We start from the raw sequence: 24,135 nt of genomic DNA, 5'->3' as shown, positions 1-24,135 counted from the left end.
CAGCACATGCAGGAGTCTCTGCCTGCAAGGAGGAGGGGAATACAGGCCTGTAGAGGAGGGGATGGAGGGAGTGTGTAGGAGTGTGATCCAGATGGGTTGAATAGGGATCGTTTACTTCTCTGCTTCTCTCTCTCACCAATTCATCTTCCTCTCCTTCTCTTGTTTTCTCTTTCATTCTCTTGCTATTCTCTGTTCTGTCTCTTTACCCTTGTTCTGTTCCTCTTGTCACCTCTCCTCTTCTCCTCTGCTCTCAAGGTTACTCTTTCCATTTTGGATGGGGGTATGAAATAATTTCACTATTCGAAAAGTATAATTCATTTTTGTCTGATATCTGGATATTTGAAATAGATGTGTTTTTTTAAACATAGCTAAGTTTTTAACCTGAGCACTGCTGCACGAGGGAGAGGCTGGTGCTCTATTGCTGCAGCTGGCGGTGGTTATATAGGGTGGTGTGTGTAGCGAGCAGACGGAGGGAGAACCAAGACTAGCTAACTTTGCCACAGCCAAGACTAGCTAACTTGTAGCCACCACAATGTTATTTGTCATCTCATATAGCATTGCCTGTCTTAACTGGAGTACCCTAGAGAAGCTAGCTAACTAAGCTAACCAACTATAGCTAGTTAGGCTAAATGAGGCCACATGCTGTGCTTTCTCCCCAAACCCATTCAGATAGCCTACTCCTTCTCATTTTGCTAACTTTTAATTCCGTAATTTTATTCCATCGTGCATTGCATTAGTGAACTCTCACTTCACTTGCTACACATTGAGCCTCTTTGCCACGTTGATTGGCAAACATAAACAAATTAAATTAAATAAAAGTTTATTTGTCACGTCCGCCGAATACAACAGGTGTAGACCTTACAGTGAAATGCTTACTTACTGGCTCTAACCAATAGTGCAAAAAAGGTATGAGGTGAACAATAGGTAGGTAAAGAAATAAAACAACAGTAAAAAGACAGGCTATATACAGTAGCGAGGCTATAAAAGTAGCGAGGCTACATACAGACACCGGTTAGTCAGGCTGATTGAGGTAGTATGTACATGTAGATATGGTTAAAGTGACTATGCATATATGTTGAACAGAGAGTAGCAGTAGCGTAAAAGAGGGGTTGGCGGGTGGTGGTGTGGCGGCCGGTGGCGGGACAAAATGCAGATAGCCCGGTTAGCCAATGTGCGGGAGCACTGGTTGGTCGGCCCAACTGAGGTAGTATGTACATGAATGTATAGTTTAAGTGACTATGCATATATGATAAGCAGAGAGTAGCAGCAGCATAAAAAGAGGGTTAGGGGGGACACAATGCAAATAGTCCAGGTAGCCATTTGATTACCTGTTCAGGAGTCTATGGCTTGGGGGTAAATCTGTTGAGAAGCAATTTGTCCTAGACTTGGCACTCCGGTATCGCTTGCCATGCGAAGTAGAGAGAACAGTCTATGACTGGGTGGCTGGGGTCTTTGACAATTTTTAGGGCCTTCCTCTGACACTGCCTGGTAAAGAGGTCCTGGATGGCAGGACCTCTTTACACTACCCTCTGTAGTGCCTTGCGGTCAGAGGCTGAGCAATTGCCGAACCAGGCAGTGATGCAACCAGTCAGGATGCTCTCGATGTTGCAGCTGTAGAACATTTTGAGGATCTCAGGACCCATGCCAAACTTTTTTAGTTCCTGAGGGGAATAGGCTTTGTCGTGCCCTCTTCACGACTGTCTGTGTGGTTGTACCATTCTAGTTTGTTGTTGATGTGGACATCAAGGAACTTGAAGCTCTCAACCTGCTCCACTACAGCCCCGTCGATGAGAATGGGGGTGTGCTCAGTCCTCCTTTTCCTGTAGTCACAATCATCTCCTTAGTTTTGGTTACGTGAGGGAGAGGTTGTTATTCTGCACACCCGCGCCAGGTCTCTGACCTCCTCCCTATAGGCTGTCTCGTTGCTGTTGGTGATCAGGCCTACCACTGCTGTGTCATCTGCAAACTTAATGATGGTGGAGTCGTGCCTGGCCATGCAGTCGTGGGTGAACAGGGAGTACAGGAGGGGACTGAGCACGCACCCCTGGGGAGCTCCAGTGTTGAGGATCAGCGTGGCAGATGTGTTGCTACCTACCCTCACCACCTGAGGGCGGCCCGTAAGGAAGTCCAGGATCCAGTTGCAGAGGGAGGTGTTTAGTCCCAGGATCCTTAGCTTAGTGATGAGCTTTGAGGGTACTATGGTGTTGAATGCTGAGCTATAGTCAATGAATAGCATTCTCACAATAGTGTTCCTTTTGTCCAGGTGGGAAAGGGCAGTGTGGAGTGCAATAGATATTGCATTATCTGTGGATCTGTTTGGGCGGTATGCAAATTGGAGTGGGTCTGGGGTTTCTGGGATAATGGTGTTGAAGTGAGCCATTACCAAGCACTTCATGGCTATGGACGTGAGTGCTACGGGTCTGTAGTCATTTAGGCTGGTTGCCTTTGTGTTCTTGGGCACAAGGCCTATGGTAGTCTGCTTTAAACATGTTGGTATTACAGACTCAATCAGGGACATGTTGAAAATGTCAGTGAAGACACCTGCCAGTTGGTCAGCACATGCCGGAGCACACGTCCTGGTAATCCGTCTGGCCCCGCAGCCTTGTGTATGTTGACCTGTTTAAAGGTCTTACTCACGTCGGCTACGAAGAGCGTGATCACACAGTCGTCCGGAACAGCTGATGCTCTCATGCATGCTTCAGTGTTGCTTGCCTCGAAGCGAGCATACAAGTGATTTAGCTCGTTTGGTAGGCTCGTGTCACTGGGCAGCTCGCGGCTGTTCTTCCCTTTGTAGTCTGTAATAGTTTGCAAGCTCTGCCACATAAGACGAGCGTCGGAGCCGGTGTAGTATGATTCAATCTTAGCCCTGTATTGATGCTTTGCTTGTTTGATGATCCGTCGCAGGGCATAGCAGGATTTCTTGTAAGCTTCCGGGTTAGAGTCCCACACCTTGAAAGCGGCAGCTCTACCCTTTAGCTCAGTGCGAATGTTGCCTGTAATCCATGTCTTCTGGTTGGGGTATGTACGTACAGTCTCTGTGGGGACGACGTCCTCGATGCGCTTATTGATAAAACTAGTGACTGATGTGGTGTACTCCTCAATGCCATCGGAAGAACCCCGGAACATGTTCCAGTCTGTGATAGCAAAACAGTACTGTAGTTTAGCTTCATCTGACCACTTTTTTATAGACCGAGTCACTGGTGCTTCCTGCTTGAATTTTTGCTTGTAAGCAGGAATCAGGAGGATAGATTTGTGGTCGGATTTACCAAATGGAGGGCGAGGGAGAGCTTTGTACGCGTCTCTGTGTGTGGAGTAAAGGTGATCTAGAATTTTTTTCCCTCTGGTTGCACATTTAACATGTTGATGTTAACAACAAGCTACACGCCAGTTGGCTACTGGTCTTTTTTATGGTTTGCATCGTGCACATCATAAAACTACATTGAAAAGTTTGCTTTATGAAATGAATCATTAGAAATGCCATGGTACATTTTTTTCATTTTTTTATTTCACCTTTATTTAACCAGGTAGGTCAGTTGAGAACAAGTTCTCATTTACAACTGAGACCTGGCCAAGATAAAGCAAAGCATTGAGACAACAACATCAACACAGAGTTACACATGGGATAAACAAACGTACAGTCAATAACACAAAAGAAAAAAACTATATACAGTGTGTGCAAATGTAATAAGATTAGGGAGGTAAGACAATAAATAGGCCATAGTAGCGAAATAATTACAATTTAGCATTAACACTGATGTGCAAGTAGAGATACTGGGGTGAAAAAGAGCAAAAAAAAATAACAACATGGGGATGATGTAGTTGGGTGGGCTATTTGCAGATGGGCTGTGTACAGGTGCAATGATCGGTAATCTGCTCTGACAGCTGATGCTTAAAGTTAATGAGGGAGATATAAGACTCTAGCTTTCCGTCCCAGTCATTGGCAGCAGAGAACTGTAAGGAAAGGCAGCCAAAGGATGTGTTGGCTTTGGGGATGACCAGTGAAATATACCTGATGTATATCCTTGTATGTAACAATGTCACATGGATATTCAAATTTAATTTAGAAAAAGCCTTTTCAGTGTTAAAATCAGCTTAAAATAGGCCTATAATAGGCTATAATTTTATGTTCACACAAAAATGTTTTATGTTCACACAAAAATTYGAATACTAATGTCCGTTCAGATATTCTAATATTCTAAGAAGTGTACACATCCCTACTTTCTATACTTACGACCAAGAAGTAGAGTTGAGCCCACACCAGTTTCTTCTTCTTCTTATTTTCTCTGCTTATCAGACCGTGGTGTCAGTAACTTCACCCTAAACCTCTGCATCTGGAGCCTAGTCTTTAAGCACATTGTTAGCCTGCTACCTGCACCATTTGCAGCGCCAGTCGGATGTGGAATGGGCTGCACTAGGAATAGAAGAGAAGCCCTTACTATTAAAAGCCTGTTACGGTTTCCTGGCTGATAACTGTGGGGTTTTCTGCACATTTACAAGCTCAGCTCTGACAGGTGGAGAGGAATCAGGCCTTTTTCATCGACCCTGGAACCTCCTTCTGTATCCTTGTGGAGAGCAGAGCAGAGGAACTGTCCCATTTGTCAAAAGAGGTCTCTTGGTTCTTACAGTGGGAGTTTATCTGCCTACACCATTGTGAGGTGGGATGGCGAGGGCACAGGAAGTAGTGCCCTTAACCCACATCCTGCCATCCACACTTCCTCTCTGTCTAGGTGTCTGTCATCAAAAAACACAAGGACAAACAAAACAGGATGTTTACTACATCCAGCTAGGAAATGCAGGGATAGTTGGAGAGAGGTAGATGGCAAGGGAGAGAGAGAGAGGGAGCAAGGGAAAGGGTAACGGGATAAAAAGAGTGAGAGGGGGAAGGACAGGGAAAGAGAAGTCCAGAGGCCTGTTGCACTTACGGTCGACCTGCTTGGCTGCTAGCCAGACCCCTGCTATGGAATCAGCTTGGGAAAGAGGCTAGGGCCCAAGACAGGACAGGCAGTAGAGAGGGGGAGGAGGGGAGAGAGCGAGACTGACTGAAATTCCATTGTTTATTTGCCCACCCCCTCTTCCTTCACTCTCTCATACAGCCTTCACCTTCACCAGCCTCTTTCCCCCCTCTCATGAATCTCTGTCAGACTGAAGCAGGTCAAGTCAGCATGTGATCCGGTGAAATCCCCAGCACATCATTTGAACTGGCACATCGTGTCATATCTTGCCTGTGATCCTGCAGGGCTGACAGCAAATTGGCTGAGCATTACCTCTGGCAYACTCTTGTTCAAGGAGTAGTTCCTTCAGAGTAAAAAGAAAGACAGGATTAGAAATCCCTCTATCCCCCCATCCCTGCCTCTCTCTCCCACATACACCCCATCATATTGCTTTCCTACAGCGAAGGAAAGGGATGGGAAGAAAGAAAGAAAATAATGTTTGCAAAGTTCACTGTTCCGCAGAGAGCTTGCTAAATGTGAAGTGGTGCGTTAAATTGATTGCAGACGAGGCTTTAGCATGTGTTAAAGAAAACCACATCGTGTGAGGATGGATACGGCCCTACACAGAGAGAGAGAGAGACAGAGACAGAGACAAAGACAGAGACAGAGACAGAGAGCGAAAAAAAACTGCAAATCTCTTCTGCAGTTTTGAGCAGCTCTCTCCATCTGGCTCTGCTGCTCTGCTACTGTAGTCCGTCTCCTTGGGGCAGCAATTAGAGTTCAACCACTATAGTGAATCATCATCCAGGACAGTCCCTCTTTGGTGTAGCGGCCCTTCTGGCTAGCTGGGATATCTGGGGCCTTGTCCTTTTAAGGTATGTGGAAATTACTGAGCGCTCCCCTATTCTGGAGGCTCCCTGAGAAGAGAGGTGATGTCATGGCGTTAGTTCCTACGGGACAGGACGGTCAGTAGGATGAAATCTTTATGTGAAGCAGCTGTGAGGAGCGCCAGGCAGGCCTCCAGAGCTCTAAGACACTGGCCATGCAGATAAAACTGACAACACTACTCACAATAGCGAGACTTATCACTGGCAATATTACTGACAACTCCACTGACCACTTCAAGACTTAACACTGACAACAGCAAGACTGAACATGAACAACAGCTCTGACAACAGCGAGACTCAACACTGACAACAGAACTGACAACAGGAAAACTCAATACTGACAACAGAACTCACAACAGCAAGACTCAACACTGACAACAGAACTGAAAACAGCAAGACTCAGCACTGACAACAGAACTGACAACAGCAAGACTCAGCACTGACAACAACAAGACTCACCACTGACAACCAGAATTGACAACAGCAAAAGACTTCAACACTGACAACAGAAAGACTCAACACTGACAACAGAACAGAAAACAGCAAGACTCAACACAGACAACATAACTGACAACAGCAAGACTCAACACTGACAACAGAACTGACAACAGCAAGACTCAGCACTGACAACAACAAGACTCACAACTGACAACAGAACTGACAAACCAAGACTCAGCACTGACAACAGAACTGACAACAGCAAGACTCAACACTGACAACAGAACTGACAACAGCAAGACTCAGCACTGACAACAACAAGACTCACCACTGACAACAGAACTGACAACAGCAAGACTCAACACTGACAACAGAAAGACTCAACACTGACAACAGAACAGAAAACAGCAAGACTCAACACAGACAACATAACTGACAACAGCAAGACTCAACACTGACAACAGAACTGACAACAGCAAACTGCAACCAAGCACTGACAACAGAACTGAAACAGCAAGACTCAGCACTGACAACAGAACTGACAACAGCAAGACTCAACACTGACAACAGAACTGACAACAGCAAGACTCAGCACTGACAACAACAAGACTCACCACTGACAACGAAACTGACAACAGCAAGACTCACGACTGACAACAGAACTGACAACAGCAAGACTCAACACTGACAACAGAACTGACAACAGCAAGACTCAACACTGACAACAGAAAACTCACATGACAACAGAACTGACAACAGCAAGACTCAACGACTGACAACAGAACTGACAACAGCAAGACTCACCACTGACAACAGCAACAGCAAGACTCAACACTGACAACAGAACAGACAACAGCAAGACTCAACACAGACAACAGAACTGACAACAGCAAGACTCAACACTGACAACAGAACTGACTACAGCAAGACTCAACACTGACAACAGAACTGACTACAGCACGACTCAACACAGACAACAGAACTGACAATAGCAAGACTCACCCCTGACAATAGAACTGACAACAGCAAGACTCAACACAGACAACACAGGAMCTTTTATTTATTTATTTAACTAGGCAAGTCAGTTAAGAACAAATTCTTATTTACAATGACAGCCTAGGAACAGTGGGTTAACTGCCTTGTTCAGGGGCAAAACGACAGATTTTACCTTGTCAGCTCGGGGATTCAATCTAGCAACCTTTAGGCTAGTGGCCCAACGCTCTAACCACTAGGCTACCTGCCACCCCTCAGCACTGACACTGAACATCCCTTCAGGGACCTTCTAGATAAGTCATAAATGCTGATTCCACACCAATAAACACACCAGTTATACTGGCACTGACAAAGTCACTGACAAGCCCATGGCTAACTCACTGTGAGGCGCCCGGAGGTGCCGTGAGGCAACAGGAATGCAGACTCGTATTTAGTCACAGATGTCTTGAAAATCAGGAATCTGAAGTTGACAGTGGAGAGTCTCAGTTGTCCTATTGTTGTGGAATATCATGATGTCTCCTCTTTGCTATTATTGTCTGTTTCCTTGACCTGGCTGCGTGTATCCTGGGTTGTATTCACTAGGCATGAATCAGAAGCAAACGGGCCGAAATGGGCAGGTACTATCTGAAATGTTGCGCACTAGTAAACATGACCCAGTTTTGTTCGTGTCTCATGTAAAGCAGGACAGGTTCCTTTGTGAAAGGCTGTCCAGGCCACCAGTGGGTTAGCTAGTCAGTGTGCCGCTGATATTGTCCACATTGCTCAGGCAGGTCAGGCCCAATGGTGTGATTTGTATAGGTTATAGCAGTGTTTGTCTGCAGCTCTTTGTGGGACAGGGATTTACAACATCAACACAGATGGTCACAGTCCCCCATCTCTTCTTTGAACACATCCTATGCTCCCCTTCTCTTCCCTCTCTTTTTTACACACATGTACCAGTGAATATATCACCCGCTCATACAACACTCAAACATTTTTTGTTTTTCACAAACACATCACGCACAAACACACATACAGTACCAGTCAAAGGTTTGGACACACCGAACTCATTCCAGGGTTTTTCTTTATTTTTTTACTATTTTCTACATTGTAGAATAATAGTGAAGACATCAAAACTATGAAATAACACATATGGAATCATGTAGTAGCCAAAAAAGTGTTAAACAAATCTAAATATATTTGAGATTTGAGATTCTTCATAACAAATCCAACAGGACAGCAGGAGATTCCTATCAGCGGATGGATGGTCACTGGGTATCTGGAGGCAGCTACAGTTACATAAACAACACAGGAGTGAGCCTAGTAGGAAACTGCAGGGGGTTGGAGTCACTATAAGACAAGGAAGATGGTATGTGAATGTTAATATAGAGACGTAAGGTCACAGATAACATATATTTCGTATGTATGTACAGTACCAGTCAAAAGTTTTAGAACACCTACTCATTCAAGAGTTTTTCTTCATGTTTACTATTTTCTACATTGTAAAATAATAGCGAAGACATATAAACTATGACATAACACATATGGAATCATGTAGTAACCAAAAAGTGTTAAACAAATCTAAATATATTTGAGATTTGAGATTCTTCAAAGTAGCCACCCTTTGCCTTGATGACATCTTTGCACACTCTTTGTATTCTCTCAACCAATTCATTTCAATTACCAGGTGTGCCTTGTTAAAAGATAATTTGTGGAATTTCTTTCCTTAATGCATTTGAGCCAATCAGTTGTGTTGTGCAAGGTAGGGGTGGTAAACAGAAGAGAGCCCTATTTGGTAAAAGACCAAGTCCATATTATGGCAAGAACAGCTCAAATTTGGGGCTCCCGAGTGGCACAGTGGTCTAAGACACTGCATCTCAGTGCAAAGGCATCATTGCAGTACCTGGTTCGGATCTAGACTGCATCACATCTGGCTGTGATTGGGAGTCCCATAGGGTGGCGCACAATTGGCCCAGCATCGGCCGGGTTTGGTATAGTAGGGGGAAGGATGTCATTGTAAATAAGAATTTGTTCTTAACTGACTTGCCTGGTTAAATAAAAAAAATAAAAAAGTTGTTATGCAACTGATGGGTCCTGATACCCTGCTGCTGACTCTATCTCTCTCCCCTCTCTTGCTCCAATGGATTTAGTTACCACAGTAACAGCCCGGGCACCAATGCAACACTGTCAGATTTACAGCATTATTAGGTATGGATTCACTGCCTGTCACATTCAGAGTGAAGGGGAGTCTCATATGGAGCTGCCTGCTAGTGCCAGGTTTGATGACTCATTCAGAAACCTGGAGCCTGTAATGGTCAACATGAGTTACACTCAACATTCAACTCAACAATAAAGTGTTCCTCAGGGTCCATGGAACAAGTTCAACTGTATTGAATACTGTGCTTTAGTGAGCCAAACAGAACTCATAGAACAGCACTTTGTGTTCTCACCCTGGGGCTCCAAACAATGAATGAGAGCTGAAACCCTCAACTTTTTCACAGTGTAACATTATACTCATAATATTCTTCACAATATCTACTTTCCTTCCCTCTTTCCTCTCTCTCTCCCTCCATTTACTCTCTCCTCCCCCCGTTCTTCTCCTCTGTGATGCTCACCCCCCTCTTGCTGACCCAGAAAATAAATTAAATGTAAAACTACACTTCATTTTTCTGAGGCTACATACATTCTTCTTATGTCCCCTCCCCCCATCCCCATCCACTGGATTTCTATTCTGAATTTTTTTCCTGTTTGGTTTCAGTAGAGAAAGAAGAGGCAGAGAGAGAAGAGAGGGAAGGGGGAAAAAATGTTGATGTTTCCCCTCAAACATGTAACCAGCGCTTAGCTCACAGCTGAAAATAATTTGGGCCTGCAGGCTGGCAGGCGAGGGGCTGAAACAAACCTCCTCCTCTCTCTCTGGGGGCTAGCCCAGTACTGCTCCAACAGATACCAGAGAGTGGGAGAAAGGGAGGAGAGAGGGAGGGAGGAGTAGAGAGAAAGAGAAACTGAAAGAGAGACAGAGAGATAAACCTCTTAACCGTAACCAAGCACATTTTATCAGCCAAAAGCATAATTTCTCCACAGTGTCAAGTTATAATTACACACTTAAGTGAAAATAACAACAACCCATGAGCTGTGCAGTTTCAAAACGCTGGACAGACCCACTGGGCCAATTACACAGTTGACTCAGCCAAGGAATAGTTCAGCTAGTCAACAACTTTAACGTAATTCAGCCAAATTGTGGCATATTTTCTTCCGTGACTTGTTCAGCTGTTCTGGGGACAGCAATGTGTGGAATTTGACCTGACTGGGGAGGCAATCGCTGCATACTGAGGGTTGGGGAGGGATGGCAGCAGGGTTAGCTGATGCATATTTATTGGGGGTTGAGAGAGCGTTTGTTGGAGTGGGCAGTGCTCAGGAAATGTTTAACGGCCCATGGATGCCTTGAAGCCCTCTAGCACATCTGGTCACACACGCATACACACACGCACATTCCCCTATCTGTTGGACGCTGTTTTTCCAGCTACGTGTGTGTGTGACATGCGTGCGTGTGTGTCCGTCCAGCTGTCTGTCTGTCCGTCTACCCGCCTGTCTGTCAACGTTTACTCACACCAGACGGGAAGACAAAGTGCTAACAGGCGTTTGCCCAGACTCGTCTCCTGCCACGTTAACACCTGGGCCAAATCAGGGGCTGAGACCTGGGGCCAAATTCAAGCCAGGTCGCTTTATCAGCGTTTAGGGGCCTAGTTGTTGAGTGCTCTGCTTTGACCAGGTCCCAAATAGCACCCTATTCGTAATTCCCTATGTAATGCACTACCTTTGATCAGGACCCATAGGGCTCTGGTCAAAACTAGTGCACTATATAGGGAATATGCTGCCATTTAGGACACATCCCCAGTCTGCATTGGGACTGGGAGCATAGTAACTGTGAGATGAGGGACTTAGAGCTTGTGTGGTTACGTCCCAACAAGACCTGGCTTCATGCTTTGACTAATGGACCAAGTAATGATTTCAAACTGGCTCAGCATGTCTTTCACACTAACCTTGGCACTGTTTTTTGGATGAAGGAGTAACAAGCTGAAACAATACGGGTCGGAACCTCTGTTAAAAACATTCCAGGTCCTTGATAGATTTTGGAGAGGTAGTCAGTGAAGAGGATAGATTGTGTGATACAGTAGGTTATCATGTCAACAACRTTCCTCTCAAGTTTAACTGAATTCCCCTTCTTCTGGGTTGGAATGTTGCTGACGATTTCTTAATTGGCCTTAATTGCATTACAGTACATGGGGGAATTTCCAGTATTTTCCAAAGGTTTCCTTCTGTGTGCCAGATGGAGTCAGAGTCGTCTCATTTGTTTTTCTCCTGCAGGTTCAACATCATTCAAATCTTTATTTTCAAGTGTATCCTCCAATTACTAATCAAGTAGGGATCTAGGAGCTGCAGTTTGGGGAGATGCCTCAGAACCCGTGAGGTCTGTTCCTCTGCAGTCTGGGATTAGGGGAGTTTCCTGGCTCTCAGAAATCAGCTAGAGGCTTAAAACCAGTATACACCCCATTATTCTGTATGACTCTTAGTATTTACTTATGTCTCAAAGGAGGCGTGACAACAACGTAATTTGGAGGTATGGCTATGTCTCTGGGTGTCTAGTCTCTGGGTGACAGGCCAATCCTTTGACTGACTTGACTTAAACTCTTTAAGGTACTCATGGGGAGCATACAGGTCATCCACAACACTCTGTTATTTAACAGATCAATAGCAAATAAAATAAAATACAATTTTATTGGTTGTGTATACATATTTTGCTGATTGTAATCGCAGGTGCAGAGAAATGCTTATGCATCTACCTCAAACAGTGCAGTATACCTAACAATACAAAACAATAAGCCAAATACCAAAAATTAAGAAATATCAGAACGAACAATGTCAGAGTCTATAAATATGTATGCAAGTGCTTTCAGAAAGTATTCATACCCCTTGACTTATTCCACATTTTGTTTTGTTACAGCCTGAATTCACCTATATCCCATAATGGCAAACTGAAAACATGTTATTAGACATTTTGGCAAATTTATTGCAAATGAAATACAGAAATATCTAATTTACATAAGTATTCACAACCCTGAGTCAAAACATGTTAGAATCACCGTTGGCAGCGATTACAGTCTTTATGGGTAAGTCTCTAAGAGCTTTGTACACCTGGATTGTACAATATCTGCAAGTTATTATTAAAAAAGATCTTCAAGCTCACATTATAAGCGTAGCAATGCGCACACACTAGTAGCCTATAAGCGCAAATGTTGTAAAAGGCAATTAATTAGCGGCAAAACACTATTCTCAAGTGACCGCAAATGAGCTGCGCATGTATGCCAGTTAGGCTCTACAACCGTTGTACAGCGGTTAGTTGTGATACAAACCTTATCAAAACATATAGGCCTATGGCCTAGGCTACATGAGGTGTTTGACAATGATTTGAAAAAGTCGCCAAAAAAGGCATGCACTGTTTCTTGCCTTACTGCACACAAGCTGGGCGTCAAGTGATAATATATAAATCACAAGTGATAGGCTAATATTGTCACCCATCAGACCGTTGTTGATTTAATCTTGTCTTTAGATATACTAAATAATATATGTGTGAAATGTGTTTAATTTAGAATGGACCATTATCATGCAACGGTCTCCAAACAGGGCCAGGAGAAAAAAATACAGCGAATGGATGCTTTTCCCGTGGTTCATTTTCATGCCAGCCAGGTAGGCTATACTCCTGTTTTAAAGAGAAGCAATGTGCTAAATATTAAGAAAGTTGAGAAATAAATATAGTAGGCCTAGCCTATAGAACCCTGATGGGATCCTCCTCTTTTTTTTTATAGTTTTCTCATGCACATAGAAATGTTAGCCTATAGAAAGGTTGCGCAACATGAGCTCATGGGCTCTCATGAAGTGTTTGATTACAATTTTTATTACATTTTCATTGATGTCAGGGTGATGATAGGGACAATAGAGTGCTGAGTACCAGGCAGTTAGCAAGTTTGGTAGGCTACTAATGACCACCAGCAGCATCAGAGCTTGGAAAATCCAAATTAACCTATTGACTAGAATACAGTATATACTGTAAATATGAAGTGGGTAAAACAGCATGTAAACATTATTAAAGTGACCAGTGTTCAATGACTATGTACAGTGCATTCGGGAAGTATTCTGACTTTTTCCACATTTTGTTGCRTTACACCTTTATTCTAAAATAGATTTGTTTTTATCCCTCATCAATTTACACACAATTCCCCATAATGACAAAGCAAAAAAATGTTTTTAGAATTGTTTTCCCATATAAATAACATTTAAAAAATGAAATATCACATTTACATAAGTATTCAGACCCTTTATTCGGTACTTTGTTGAAGCACCTTTGATAGCAATTACAGCTTAGAGTCTTCTTGGGTATGAAGACACACACCTGTATTTGGGGAGTTTCTCCCATTCTTCTCTGCAGATCCTCTCAAGYTCTGTCAGGTTGGATGAGGAGTGTCACTGCACAGCTATTTTCAGGTCTCTCCAGAGATGTTCGATCAGGTTCAAGTCTGGGCTCTAGCTGGGCCACTCAAGGACATTCAGAGACTTGTCCCGAAGCCATGCCTGCGTTGTCTTGGCTGGGTGCTTGTCTCGCCCCAGTCTGAGGTCCTGAGTGCTCTGGAGCAGGTTTTCATTAAGGATCTCTCTGTACTTTTCTCTGTTCATCTTTCCCTCGATCCTGACTAGTCTCTCAGTCCCTGCCGTTGAAAAACATCCCCACAGTATAACTTCTTCTGGTGAAATTGCAGAGCGCCAAACTCAAAATACAGAAATACTCATAATAAACATTAATAAAATATACAAATGTTATACATCGGCTTAAAGATTAACTTCTTGTTAATCCAGTTGCTGTATCAGATTTCAAAAAGGCTTTACGGCGAAAGCATACCATGCGATAATCTGAGGACAGCGCCCCGCTTACAAAAGCATACAAACATTTTCCAGCCAAGTAGAGGAGTCACAAAAGTCAGAAATAGCGATAAAATGAATCACTTACCTTTGATGATCTTCATATGGTTGCACTAACAAGACTCCCTGTTACACAATAAATGTTTGTTTTGTTCGATAAAGTCCCTCTTTATGTCCCAAAAACTCAGTTTTGTTGGCGCGTTTTGTTCAGTAATACACTGGCTCCAGGGCGGTCAAAACATGCAGACGAATACATCCTAATAGTACCAGTAAAGTTTGTTGAAACATGTCAAACGATGGTTATAATTAATCGTCAGGTTGTCTATTGTCTAAATAATCAATAATATTTCAACCGGACAATAGCATTTTCAATAGAAAGGAAAAACAACGAACGGTGCGCTCACGGTCATGCGCCCAATCCAGCTCTGCATACTTCCCCTGACCACTGGCCAAAAGGTATTTTTACTCATGGTTTTTCAAAATACAAGCCTGAAAGCATGTCTAAAGACTGTTGACATCTAGTGGAAGCCATAGAAACTACAATCTGGGCCCTAACCCATAACATAGTCAATAGGCATTCAATGGAAAACAACTCACATAAAACAAATCCCACTTCCTGGATGGATTTTCCTCTGGTTTTTGCCTGCCATATCAGTTCTGTTATACTCACACACATTATTTTAACAGTTTTAGAAACTTTTCTATCCAATACTACCAATACTACCATGCATATCCTAGCTTCTGGGCCTGAGTAACAGGCAGTTTACTTTGGGCACATTTGTCATCCAAACTTCAAAATACTGCCCCCTACCCAAGAGAGGATAATGCTGCCACCACCATGCTTCTTGTTTCTCATGGTCTGAGAGTCTTTTAGGTGTCTTTTGGCAAACTCCAAGTGGGCTGTCATGTGCCTTTTTACTGAGGAGTGGCTTCCGTCTGGCCACTCTACCATAAAGGCATGATTGACGGACTGCTGCAGAGATGGTTGTTCTTCTGGAAGGTTCTCCCATCTCCACAGAGGAACTCTGGAGCTCTGTCAGAGTGACCATCGGGTTCTTGGTCACCTCCCTAACCAAGCCCCATCTACCACGATTGCTCAGTTTGGCCGGGCGGCCAACTCTAGGAAGAGTCTTGGTGGTTACAAAATCCCCCCGTTTAAGAATGATGGAGGCCACTATGTTCTTGGGGACCTTCAATGCTGCAGAAATGGTTTGGTACCATTCCCCAGATCTGTGCCTTGACACAATCCTGTCTCGGAGCTCTACGGACAATTACTTTGACTTCACGGCTTGGTTTTTGCTCTGACATGTTCTGTCAACTACAGACAGTTGTGTGCCTTTCCAAATCATGTCCAGTCAAAAGAATTTACCACAGGTCCACTCCAATCAAGTTATAGAAACATCTCAAGGATGATCAATGGAAACAGGATGCACCTGAGCTCAATTTCGAGTCTCATAGCAAAGGGTCTGAATAATAAGATATTTATGTTTTTATTTTTAATAAATGTGCAAAAATCCTATTTTCACTTTGTCATTATGGAGTATTGTGTGTAGATTGATATTTAAAAAAAAATGGTTAATACATTTTAGAATAAGGCTATAACATAACAAAATGTGGAAAAAGTCAAGGGGTCTGAATACTTTCCGAGAGTACCGGGTGGTAGCCGGCTAGAACAGTGTCTAAGGATCAGGACAGGGTACTGGCCGGAGGCCGGCTAGTGGTGACTGTTTAACGGTCTGATGGCCTGGATATAGAAGCTGTTTCTCAGTCTCTTGGTCCCAGCTTTGATGCACCTGTACTGTCTCCACCTTCTAGATGGTAGCAGGGTGAACAGGCCCTGGCTCGGGTGGCTGAGGCCCTTGATTATCTTTTTTGCCTTCCTGTGACACTGGGTACTGATGATGTCCTGGAGGGCAGGCAGTGTGCCCCCGGTAATGCGTTGGGCTGACCGCACCACACTCTAGAGAGACCTGCGGTTGCAGATGGCGCAATTGCCGTACCAGGCGGTGATACAGCCCAACAGGATGCTCTCAATGGTGCATCTGTAGAAGTTTGTGAGGTCTTAGGGACCAAGCCGCTGTTGCGCCTTCTTCACCACACTGTCGTACACGCCAAGGAACTTGAAGCTTTTCACCCTCTAAACTGCGGCCCCATTGATGTGGAAGGGGGCGTTCTCTCTCTGCTGTCTCCTGTAGTCAGCAATCAGCTCCTTCATTTTGTTGACGTTGAAGGATAGATTATTTTCCTGGAACATTGTTGGCAATCAGGCCTACCACTGTTGTGTCGACAGCAAAGTTGATGATTGAGTTGGAGACTTGCATGGCCACGCATGGGTGAACAGGGAGTACAGGAGGGTGCTGAGTGTTGAGGATCAGCATGGCAGAGGTGTTGTTGCCTACCTTCACCACCTGGTGTCGGCCCATCAGGATGTCCAGGACCCAGTTGCACAGGACGGGGTTCAGACCTAGGGTCCTGAGCTTAGTCATGAGCTTGGAGGACACTATGGTGTTGAAGGCTGAGCTATAGTCGATGAACAGCATTCTTACATAGGTATTTCTATTGTCCAGATGGGTAGGGCAGTGTTCAGTGCAATGGTGATTGCGTCCTCCATGGATCAGTTAGGGTGGTATGCAAATTGTAGTGGGTCTAGGGTGTCGGATAAGGTGGAGGTGATATGATCCTTAACTAGCAGTCCAACTCTGCTAACTGGACTGTGTCGGTCTGCCTGTATTTCTCTCTCTCTCTGTCATTCCAGGATGCCAGCTGCTAGCACAATGACTGGTGGGAGGGCCCTGCTGCTCTGTACCAACACTGACAACTGTATCTACCAATCAGTCAACGGGTATGTATTGCATTACTACTTCCTGTATACATTTTACAATCCACTCCATGGAACCCCTTAGAAACTGTCTGAGGCAAACAGTGCCAGGCAGACTGTCCCATGTGGTGTTCCAACAATGGAAGGGCAGCAGGGCAAAGGTTTTCATCTGGCAGCTGGATACTGTTACTGGGCACCCTGCTGTCGCTAGTGCTAGAGAAGCCCTAAGCCATAGATGGCACAGCTTAAAGAAATACCAAAATATCGGAAAAGTCCAATCAACAGAGATCAATTTTTCCCCTCTCATGCAACTCCTCTTCACCCAGTTGAACCTGTTCCCCTAGTCTCCTCCTCTGTCTCCCCGTCCTCTGTTGCTCCGCTGATCAGAGATGGTTGTTGTACCCACCTTCTGCCTCCACCGTCCCCCTCCCCACCCCTCCTTGTCTGTGGGTGAGAGGAAGTCTTCCCATAGTTCCCTGCTCTTAGCCAGGCTCTCTTTATAAAACTGGCCATTCCCCTGCCAAGAAGAAGAGAACACTATTTATCCCCCCTCCCTTCCTCCGTCTATTGCTCTTCCACCCTCCTCTCCTCTCCTCCCCTCCCCTTCACTCGCACTCTCTTTCTCTTTTTCTTGGCTTTGCAGATTGACTTAGTTTCCCCCCTCTGCTGCTCCATGCTTCATAAAAACTATAGCCTCAACTGAAGGCAGAGAAAGCAAACTACTAATAAAACAATCCTTCCTTGTTGTCCATAATCGTACTTTTATAATATTTCAACATCATTTATCATTCAAATGTAAGGGAGTTGAAGGGAAATTGTAATGTAGTTTACGTTTTATCAGGAAGGCTGGTCTAAATGCTTATCTAACTTCATCCAGTAATACAAACAAATCATCATCATCATCATAGCTTCCTGTTTCTTCTCCTCTTTCCTATTAGCCATGTGTGGAATGTCATTCACCTATTTACCTTATAGCCTATAAGCATGGCACAAAAATGCACATTCCTCATGCTTGTTGTTCAACCCTGGGCTCACTCTTGCAATTATCACCTTCCTCTCTCTCAACCAATGGGCGTAAATCTTGGGATGTACTGTGTTCATATGTCAACTTACCTTTATTCTCTCATTTGCCATTTTTCATCAACAGTTATTGACAACTATCCACCACCAGCTACCTTAAGCTCCGTCATTGGAACTCCTTTCACCAAAAATGCCATATCCCTGTACTCCATTGAACAGTCCGTTTCCTTTAAGTTTCCCTCAACATTGCAGGACTTTTCATTTTCATATATACAATAATGCGATATCATCAGAAGTTGCAGTCAGAGGCCACGTTTCCTCCGTTTGTTTTAAAGCCAAATCATTTGAACTGGCTTTGATCCAAGATGGAGTCAGGTAGTGGTTCAGCTTCAGTTTAGACAAGATGCATGCCGCTACCCCAGCCTCTCCATTTGCTGTGTATACTTTCATCCTCCCAGAAATGGCTGTGCTGCTTGTAAACTTTGACCTAAAACCTTGAGTTCAAACTGTCAGCAGCCAGTCATCATGCAGATATGACACAAATTGGGTTCTACTGGGGGTTGTTGTTTTACGAGAATTCCTACTCATTTACTCCATAAAATCAAGTTGTTTTGTATCTGACGTGGCTAGACAGTTATGACAGAGATATTATGTGGATATCCAGAATTAGGAGCTGTCAATAACTACAGTGATTTGTGTACTCAAATATATGTCCTTCTGAAAGCTGTCATGCACACTAATAATTCGATATTAAACTGATTAGGGCAGTAGGCCGAGTATGGAAATAGTCCTGTAAACACCTTACTCTGCTTATCTTAATCGGCATAAGGTCAAAATCAAAGTGAGCATATGCCGGTTAAAACACSTSGTTTTCTGAGCAATCTTTTGAATTATTAGGACACGTAAACAACATTAATGTGTTCCAGCGGAGTACTTGCTGGCTAAGAAAAAATGTCATGGTCATTTTGGTAGAACGTCCATGTAAACAGGATTATTAGGGAAATCATTCTTGCAAAGCATGTAAACGTTTTAAACAAACTATTATATTAATCTGACTATTCACATATTCTTGTGTGCATTTAACCGTGCTCAGTAATTATATGTCCACTCATATGACAAATAGTGTGGTGCTCACTGTTATTTTGTCCAGGAAGGGTTTGGCACTATGCCTTTTTCTAATCTCTCTCGTGTGTGTGTGTGTGTGTGTTGTGTGTGTGTTGTGGTGTGTGTGTGTGTGTGTGTGTGTGTGTGTGTGTGTGTGTGTGTGTGGTGTGTGGTGTGTGTGTGTGTGTTGTGTGTGTGTTGTGTGTTTGTGTTTGATTCCATGCGTGTGTGTGCAGGCTCCAGTGCTGCGGCTTGAAGGTTGAGGCTCAGTTTGTGGTCCCCCAGCGGCCAGACGTGGTGTACGGGAACGGGACACCTCCAAGCGGCCCCTCTCTCCCTGGTTTCCTCTCTGGACGGGCCAGGCACCATTGACACAATGCTCGCTCACAAAAAACCACCTCGGACCCCGTACCACCATGGAGAATGGACTGGCGGCTGTAGCAAACTCAATAAGACCCCGGCGGGTCTGAAGACCAGCGCCAGCATCCGGACAAGATCTCCCAATGGGAGGGAAAGAAGGAGACCGCCCCTACCTCCTCTACCTCCCTGTAGTTGGAAGTGGTCCATGCCCGCTGAACACAGCACAGAAGGAACCAGAGACTGTGCGAAAGAAAGGAGACCACCAATACCTCAGAGGTCCACAGGTCCGACAGTAAGTGGTTGGCCAGCTGGGATAGGCAGGACTCTGGGAAGGAGAATCAGGAAAGCTGGGGGATTACGGCCTAAGTCTCCTGAGGGCCTCACTACCGGGACAGAGAGGTGATACTGGATAGAGGACCCTCAGAGGCAGTAGTAAATCCACTGAGACAGCCAAGGACAAGAAGTCTGTTTTGACTCACATTAAGAAACTGGAGCAGGCCATGAAAGAGGGTTCCACCAAGCCCTCCTTGGTGTTGCCTGGGAACTATTTCTGCCCACCTTCCCAGGAGGAGCAGGAGGGGGCGGAGAGGAAGGGAACGAGCCCATATTTGGGACGCTGGAAGTTCGGGGTCAACGCGCCGGCGGAGGTCAGGTGACCCTGAGAACGTGTACACTGAGCCTGGCGCTGCCAGTCCCTCCATCAACCCCTTACCCAAACCCCAGCGCACCTTCCAGCACCACACCCCACCAGCACCCCCGCCTCAGGCCTGGCCTTGGCAAGGGGAGACGTAACCTGCCCCCTCTGCCCTCCATCCCCCCGCCTCCCCTACCCACCTGCCCCCCTCCAGGAGTCTGCAGGAGACCCTGGGCAGACAGAACCAGAGACAGCAGCAATAGGTAAGAGACCAGACAGAGATGAAATGAGACAGAAATGGGAGGGAATACAGCACCCTCAGATTCAGATTAATTCATTGCTACACAGCAAAAGGTCGGTGGTACAGTATTTTCTATCCGTACAGCATTTTAAGTAAACTCTGACAAAGTTCTTAGTGACATCTTTGCCCGTACATGTTTTTCCCCAACCCCACATACTTTATCCTGTCATCCAGTTTAGCTTCTCATTCTGCACATCTGCAATGAATCAGAGGGGGTGATGATGTCATCCTCATTCTACTCATCACAGCATTCTAGAGGATGAGGTCATTGGTTGGAGCTGTGGAATGTACACATGGACCAATGAAACCATGCCAAGAGTCTCCTGGCAGGAAACAATAACATATTACATTGTGTGTCTGTGGTAGAGTGGCCCTTGGAATATCAATGGCTTATGTTTGAGTAATTCTATGGCTCTATCATAGCATTGCGTTAGAGTACCTTCCATTTATGAGCAGCTAGCCATGAAGTGTCCGTGTGTAATGTGTGTTCTTAAACTATCCTACAAGAGACACTAAAGGCGGATGTTGGCATTTATTGGGATGACTCATGTATTGGAGGCAGCTCTGAAAGGTAGTCACTAGCTGGCACAGCCACAAAGTCATAAAATCTGATTTGAAACCTAACCTTAACCTAAACCCTAACCTTAACCACAATGCTCACCTTAATCCTAAACCTATATGTAAAATTAAAGAAAACAAGCTAATTTTTGTTTTCAGGAATTTTGATAATACATTGCCAATTCTGACTTTATAGATGGCCTATCTAGTGGAAATCATTCAACCCAATAAACTCAACCTGCAAAAACAAAAGGCTTCTAAAAACACAATACATGTTTTCAAGTATCCAACGAAAGTACAAATGTGGATTCAAATGTTTCAATTGATTTCTTCAGTAGACTGCATTATTGTTAGCCCAAGTCTAGCTGTGTAACATTCCAAACCATATGTGGAGGCTTCACACTGCTGAAGTCTGTATTTTCCAAAACCTTTGTGAAGTCAACCTCAGTCAGAGTGTGCCCAAAATGGCACCCTATTCCCTAAATAGTGCACTACTTTTGACCAGAGCCTATTTGGGACTCTGGTCAAAAGTAGTGCACTATACAGGGAATAGGGTGTCATGTTGGGTGCAGCCTTAGTCTTTCTCTAGGAGTTTTACAGTACAATAGCTAGACTATTGGAAGAGATGCTGTCTGTTTCCCCACTGGGCCAGACTGTTAGGCAGCTCTGGAGAACACACAGAGACGGGCATTCAGAGCTGTCCAAGAGAAGCGTCCGTCTGTCTGTACGTCCGTCCGTCCGTCCGTCCGCCCGTCCGCATGCCCGTCCGTCTGTCTGTCTGTTACACACAACACACGCATGCATGCAGGCACACACCACACACACACACACACACAAACACACAAACACGTGTGCGCTCGCGCACACCTTTTCTATGGGTATTTGTTCGAGACAGAAATAGGTGTCTTTCTTAGCTCTTACCCAGGTCCCAGAAGTAGAGAGAAAATATGCAAACAGTTCATTTTGTGTTTTCACCACGAGCCAATACAGTTGAGCCAGAGCCAGATTATTTGTGCAGGTTAGCCTTTTTTTTCATGAATCTTGTTCCGAAGGCAGCTCTGCAGTGTGGTCACTAGCTGGCACAGCCACAAAATCATAAAATCTGATTTTAAACCAAACCTTAACACTGCTAACACTAACCTTAAATTAAGACCAAAAAGCTTATTTTTGTTTTCATTAATTTCTATATTATAGCCAATTTTGACTTTGCAACTGGCCTATCCAAGGGGAAATCGCTCAGTTCTGCCTCCAGGACAACACCCATGACAATAAACGTCAACCTGCATTATTTGTGACCCTTATAGTAAAATATTATGAATAATAATAATATAAGCTGTTTAGCAGGTGCTTTTATCCAGAGCAACTTACAGTCATGCATGCATACTGGTAGAGCACATACGGGTGGTCCCGGGAATCAAACCCACTACCCTGGCGTTACAAGCAGCATGCTCTACCAACTGAGTTACAGAGGACCAGAGATAATGACTCACGCTTACACAACTATATATCTCCCACCTGGTTGATCTGTGTGTGTGTGTGTGTGTCTCTCCTACAGGAAGTCCTATGAGTTTGAGGATCTGCTGCAGTCGTCGTCAGAGAGCAGCAGGGTGGACTGGTACGCTCAGTCCCGACTTGGCCTCACACGCACTTTATCAGAGGAGAACGTCTACGAGGATATCCAAGGTAACACTCTGGTCTTAAATATATGTTTGTATAACATGGGCTTCTTGCATGGCTCAGTTGGTTGGAGTTGTTGGTTGGTTTGCAACACCATAGTTGTGGGTTTCCTGCATGGACCACATATGCTGGTATTCCTATATGTTCCTAACACTGTAGAACAGTGGAAGACCTCTGTAAGGGTTGACTTGGGCCATGGGCCCCTCTGCTCAAAGAGTTCAGAGAAAACTCACTGCCACAGAGTTCGAGGTCATGTTCAGTAGGGTACACTGTAGCAAAATGCTTTGCAGTGAAAAACAAAACAGCTGTGTTTTTATTGGACATGTTTAGGTAGTACCTCCCCATTTCACTCTGTATCAAAATGTTTTCTACTACTGAACACGACCCAGGTGTAACTAAGGTTATGTTTTTCTTTGTGCATGTTCTTTTTGTGTTTCTGTAGCTTTTTATTTAAAAGAGGCACGCTGCTTCAGAATTGTTATTAGTAATGGCAGGTGGTGCTCTTACCCACGTTCCTGCGTTATTGTTTTCTCTGTTATCCTAAACCTACTCTGCCTTTTCCATGTTTTGTGAGGTCTTAGGCGAGCTGGTCTGCAGTGTGATTGTCTCTGAGGCTGCTGTGGGAGGCATATTTGCATGACTTAGTCCCCGGGGCATTTTTAGCAACATGATCCATATTTCTATGGTTTTCATCACTCACACTGTTGTGTTATGAGGATTGCTTGTTAAATGTAAGGTATATCAGGTCAGTGCTGTAGAGCTTAACCATAACAATCAAATGGTGTTTTTAATTGCATTTAGATGATGCCTATACTTAGTCTGTCATTTCTTCCAGTGTCACAGTGTAGTACTTAGAGTGAATTCTCAGAACATGGTCCACCGAACCCCCAGCCCCCCATGGGTAAAGTAACTCATAAGTGCCAATGGGAGAAAGAGCTAGAGCTGGAGCTACAGAGAGAGAGAGACAAAGGCGGGACAGTGCATTACGATAACTGGGCTAGGTCTGAGTGTATTCTCATAGGGCTGTCTATAGTCTACACCATACACACTCCTAACAACTCTACACAACCAGTCTGCTGTTTCAGGTAAAGAGAGAAACAACTGTCACTAAGTTAAATCTCAGTAGCACAGACTTCGAGTAGTATAGTCAGTCAGTAATATTAGTCACTTGAAACAGACATTGATCTAGCTGATTCCTTGATTTTCTGAGAGAGGAAGAGGAGAGAGGATGGAGGGGAGGAGGAGGAGGAGGAGGGAGGATTGGAGGGAGGAGGAGGAGGAGGAGGAGGAGGAGGAGGAGGAGGAGGAGAGAGGAGGGAATGGAGAGGAGCGGAACTGGCTGTCGCGGTCCCTGTCTGATGTCCCCCTCCAACAGGTCCATCTGGTGATGAATCGACAGGGGAGAAGAGATGAGCCCTGGCTCTGGAAAATGGGCCTGTCTGTCCCTGCCTCAATCTTATCTG

The 24,135-nt window shown here is 44.6% G+C and overlaps 1 protein-coding gene across 1 annotated transcript in view; it reads left to right on the top strand.

The window, feature by feature from the left end:
* Positions 1-24,135, top strand: part of LOC111972070 (DENN domain-containing protein 2A) — a 65,537-nt gene that overhangs the window by 14,376 nt on the left and 27,026 nt on the right. Inside the window, 14 exon segments of the mRNA XM_023998911.2 lie at positions 12,877-12,973; positions 16,956-17,042; positions 19,379-19,481; positions 19,483-19,627; positions 19,630-19,694; positions 19,697-19,753; positions 19,755-19,843; positions 19,845-19,888; positions 19,891-19,920; positions 19,923-20,093; positions 20,096-20,125; positions 20,128-20,269; positions 20,271-20,399; positions 22,551-22,678. Coding sequence (XP_023854679.2) covers positions 12,891-12,973; positions 16,956-17,042; positions 19,379-19,481; positions 19,483-19,627; positions 19,630-19,694; positions 19,697-19,753; positions 19,755-19,843; positions 19,845-19,888; positions 19,891-19,920; positions 19,923-20,093; positions 20,096-20,125; positions 20,128-20,269; positions 20,271-20,399; positions 22,551-22,678 — 1,303 coding nt within the window. The 5' untranslated portion in view covers positions 12,877-12,890.

This window comes from Salvelinus sp. IW2-2015, linkage group LG13, assembly GCF_002910315.2.
Source record: "Salvelinus sp. IW2-2015 linkage group LG13, ASM291031v2, whole genome shotgun sequence".
NCBI lineage: Eukaryota > Metazoa > Chordata > Actinopteri > Salmoniformes > Salmonidae > Salvelinus > Salvelinus sp. IW2-2015.
The sequence above is the reverse complement of the archived record's forward strand: the minus strand, read 5'-3'. Positions and strand labels throughout refer to the sequence as shown.